Raw genomic sequence first — 4,478 nt, forward strand, 5'->3', positions numbered from 1 at the left:
ATATATATATATATATATATATATATATATATATATATATATATATATCCTTCTATTATTAAAATATTTTTCAATTACGAATACTAGGATGTCCATTATCACCAATAGCCAAATAAGTGACCTTGTTATTTGCTTGTTTGCGAACTATTGTTATTTAATTTTAGAGATGAAATTAAATGGACTCATATAAGTCACTTGTCATATTCCGAAAAAAAAAAAAACAAATTCTTGCATAGTTGACAAATATGTCATAATATAACCCTTCAATGGTGCAATGGGTGCTGATGATCCATCATCGTTTACATTCAACCAGCCAAAACATTATATTTTATTGTATTTTCTATTGTACAATATATAATATCTATTTCACTATACAATAAATTTTATTCTTCTTACATTTATCTTGTCCCTTGAGTGATTATAAATAGATGCTAATTGTATTCTTATTTCACAAAAACTCTCAGTTGTAGCAAAGATGAACATCAAGTCTTTTATCTTTGTGTTCTCCTATGCTATGCTTCTTATCTCTATTATGGCAATTGAGCCTTATGAAGATGAGAAAACATGTACGTATATAAATACTAGCCATGTATATATATACATTTTTTAGTTTTATATTTAACAACAATTTTTGGTTTATTTGCAGATGGTGAAATAGAGAACTCAGAGAGAAACATTGAACGACGTGACAGTCGATACAAAAACAATGCTGCTTGCAGTGATGGAATTGTCGTAGACAATGGTGGAGACAACCCACTATTTCCCGACTGCGAAAAAGAGGGCGGAATGGGACACGAGGGCGGAGGTGGAAAGGGGGGGTGTGCCGGAGGAGAGGGTGGTGATGGAAAAGATGGAGGCAAAGGAAAAGGGAGTTGTGGTGGAGGACCCCCTGACATAACTTTTCCAGGTAGTGCAAATGGAGGTGGTAGTGGAAACGTCATTTCTATTCACAACAGCAGAAAGATGGGTGATCTGGGACACAAGTCATACGTGGACAAAACATTCATGAAAAACTAAATGTATATATACATGTATGATGTATACACAATGACACAATATATAATGTAATAAATGTAAAATAAGTCTTGGACCATGAAGTTTCTGAATGAATTTACAATAATACTACTTCTGTTTTTTATTAAATATTCTAGCGAGATTAATGCTTTATATATAACATCTAGAAATATTTTCATTATATCAATTCGAAAAACTACTAATTTTATATAGTTTGCATGTTATATAAAATAGAATTATACATAAACTTTAGTCCTTATCAATTTAAGCATAAAAATTTCTAATTGTTATGAACCTAGATGAAAAGGGTAGATATTTAAAAAGAAAATGTAAACGGGTATATCTTTAAAAAGAAAGAAGCCATGGAAGAACAATTGTTGCGTATTCTCGAGTTGTTGCTCATTTTTTCATAACAGTTCATTTGGTCTAATATGAATTTTAGAAAATGATGAACAATACCAACGAAAAAGATTACTAGGTGAAGCTGAATGTTAATGATTACTAGGTGCATGTTACCATGTGCGGTGGTGAGTTCTAATTGGAAAAATATGAAGATTAATGTGAAGACTCTGAAAGGGACACACTTTGAGATCTAAGTGAACCATAAGTATACGGTAAAAACAAATCATCCTATAATACTCTTAATTGATTCAATTTTTTAGGTTTTTGTTATTTTTTCAATTTAATTTTTATTATTGTGTTGGATGTTTATATTTGTGTATAATAATGCAATTGAATATTTGAATTGATATATTAGGTCCTTGATGTGAAGAAAAATAGAGGTAGTGCAAGGTGTTGAAGTTTACCCTACTGTACAAAAAATGCTTATTCACTAAGAAAAAGTGCTTAAGGATGAAAGTACCATGGAAGAAAATCAAGTTGTTCAAATATTTTTGTTGTGGTTATGCTTTCCAAATTTCTGAAACCGTGTTATATATAATTTTACATAGTACCTATCACTGAATTATTTTTAGTGCATGCAATTCTTGATATTAATTTTTTGAGTTTTCAGTTCTATGATTTTTTCAATAGATCATTTTGTTTTATGTTTTCAGGTTTCACACAGTTGGTGTATTCTGAGTGTTGTCCATTCCAGATTTGAGCATTCTCTTGGAGTGTATTGGATTGTTAGTCAATCTATTGAAAAGCTTAATAGTTATCAAGTATATTTATTTACCCTTTTAAGATACAATTACATATGTTTTTTTATACAATTTTGTGGTCATTATACATTATACCATGTGGCATATTTTGTAATTCGTAGGTCGCATGAACAAATGTCAATCAACATGGTTGATTATATACTTGAGGAACACAATATTGATATTGAATCTCAGATGTTAAAAAGAGTCAAGGTAATGGTTACTTCTTAAGCATCATAAGCATGATATCCTAGGTTAATTAGTTAATTAAGTTGTCAACATGAGAGACCGAGTTCTTGGTAAAACTAGACCTTAAGACATGTTGAAATAGTTTTCAGTATCTAAGTATTTTATATCGTCTCCACGAGGATTGGTGCGATATTACTTTCGTTCTAAAGTTAACAATGTTTTAAGTAAGGGTTTCAAAAGGTTTTTGATTGTTAAAAGTAACATTCACTAGAATTTGTAACAACAGTAAAAGATTCAGACTTTAACAGTTTAAAAAGCATGTCAAGATTAAATTCATTAGCCTATTTAATATATATTTGATTAATCTAGCATGTGAACTTCATTAATAATCAATATAATCACGTATCACTCATCAACACCGTTTATGTCTAACTGGTATTGTGATTTTTTACGGTATTTATTAGGTCTGTGTTTTTATGGTTGGCAACAATTTTGTTAAATAATGTAGCACAACAAGATATTGAGCAAGATGTCGTGACATGTTGATCAAACATCTTTATAGGTTTTGTTTTATTTCTTGGAAGACTTATTTTATTATGAGATATATGAAGATTCTATGAATATTCAGCTATCATATCTGACTGTCCAAGAAGGTTTACTTTAGAAACTCTTATTTCGTTTCCAGCTGTACACTTGTTTCATAAAAAGGGATGTTGAGACATTTTAGTAAACATGTGATCTTGTTCCTGATTTTATGCAGAAGATTCTGTAGGATTAGTACAGCAGTCCAGATTGGATCTGTTGCGATTTTTAAGCCTAAGCCCATGCTTACCAAAGGCTATTTAAAGAGGACGTTATTAAACCTAAAATACATAAGAGAGAGTTATGCTTGAGCATTGTAAAATTATGGTTTTAGTGTTCTTTGTTATTTGTGAGCTACACTTATATCTCATTGATATGAGAGTTGGATTGTGTCTTTGAGTTGTAATTGTTAATCACTCATAAGCTATTAAGGAAGAGTGAATTATATGTTTTGGAAGAGTGTCTTCTGTTATTTGAATAAAGTTATTATCACTGTGTGTGATTGAAGGGAAGTGAGAGGGGTCTCATATCTAGGAGAGTATTAGATATAAATTCCAAGGGTAGTTGTTAGGTGAGAAGTTTGTAAAACCAGAGGTTGTTTAGAACTTCAAACTAATACTATTATAATGGATTTCCTTCCTGACTTGGATGCCCCCAGATGTAAGTGACGTTGCAGCGAACTGGATTAATAATTGACATGTGTTATTTATTTCCTGCCTTTTACACTATAATTATTAATTGTGTGAGACATTCTGAACCTGGTGTCTTGACATCGTATACGACATCTGTTATCTGCGTAATTGTTTCTGGTGTGACATGTTATGATCCTGGTTTCATGACATCGTATACGACATCTGTTATTTGCTTACTATTATTGTTGTGTGAAGTCTTGATATTAGTGTCATGATATTGCATACGCCATATGATATTTACGTACCAGAATTTCAATTGGTATCAGATCAGACATCCTGCTCTGTTTCTAGGTGAGATCCCGGGGAGATACTTTCTGGCACCATGGAAGGAGGATTTATTAACAGACCACTCATCTTAGATGGCACCAACTATGATTATTGGAAGGTACATATGGTGGCATTCCTAAAATCTATGGATAGCAAGACGTGGAAAGCTGCCATCAAGGGTTGGGAACATCCTGCTATGAAGGACAAAGATGGGAAGGTTATTACTGAATTGAAGCTTGAAGAGGATTAGTCTAAGGAAGAAGATGAACTGGCTCTTGGAAAATCCAAACCTTTGAATTCTCTATTAAATGGAGTTGACAAAAACATATTCAGGTTAATAAACACATGTATTATGGCCAAAGATGCATGGGAAATTCTCATAATCACCCATGAAGGCACATCTAAAGTGAAGATGTCTAGACTTCAACTTCTCACTACCATATTTGAGAATCTAAAGATGAAAGATAATGAGAGTATTCATGATTTTCACATGAATGTTCTTGAAATAGCAAATTCATCTAGTGCTTTGGGAGAGAAGATGTTAGAAGAAAAACTTGGTTAGAAAAATTTTCAGGTCCCTACCTAAGAAATT

The 4,478-nt window shown here is 31.8% G+C and overlaps 1 protein-coding gene across 1 annotated transcript; it reads left to right on the plus strand.

Annotated features, from left to right (window-relative positions):
• Window positions 1–446: 446 nt before the first annotated feature.
• Window positions 447–1,097, plus strand: LOC127118085 (uncharacterized). Its single transcript, XM_051048232.1, has 2 exons — window positions 447–566; window positions 647–1,097. Exons 1-2 carry the CDS (start codon window positions 476–478, stop codon window positions 1,015–1,017), a joined length of 462 nt encoding a protein of 153 aa, XP_050904189.1. The 5' UTR covers window positions 447–475; the 3' UTR covers window positions 1,018–1,097.
• The last annotated feature ends 3,381 nt before the right edge of the window (window positions 1,098–4,478 follow it).

The sequence above is a fragment of the Lathyrus oleraceus genome, chromosome 2 (genome assembly GCF_024323335.1).
Source record: "Lathyrus oleraceus cultivar Zhongwan6 chromosome 2, CAAS_Psat_ZW6_1.0, whole genome shotgun sequence".
Lineage (NCBI taxonomy): Eukaryota > Viridiplantae > Streptophyta > Magnoliopsida > Fabales > Fabaceae > Lathyrus > Lathyrus oleraceus.

What these genes read in the sequence shown, in the direction of transcription:
- LOC127118085 (XM_051048232.1), top strand. Translation starts at nt 476, where the DNA reads ATGAACATCAAGTCTTTTATCTTTGTGTTCTCCTATGCTATGCTTCTT. An exon ending in TTATGAAGATGAGAAAACAT is followed by an intron (nt 567 to 646) that starts GTACGTATATAA and finishes GTTTATTTGCAG; the next exon opens with ATGGTGAAATAGAGAACTCA.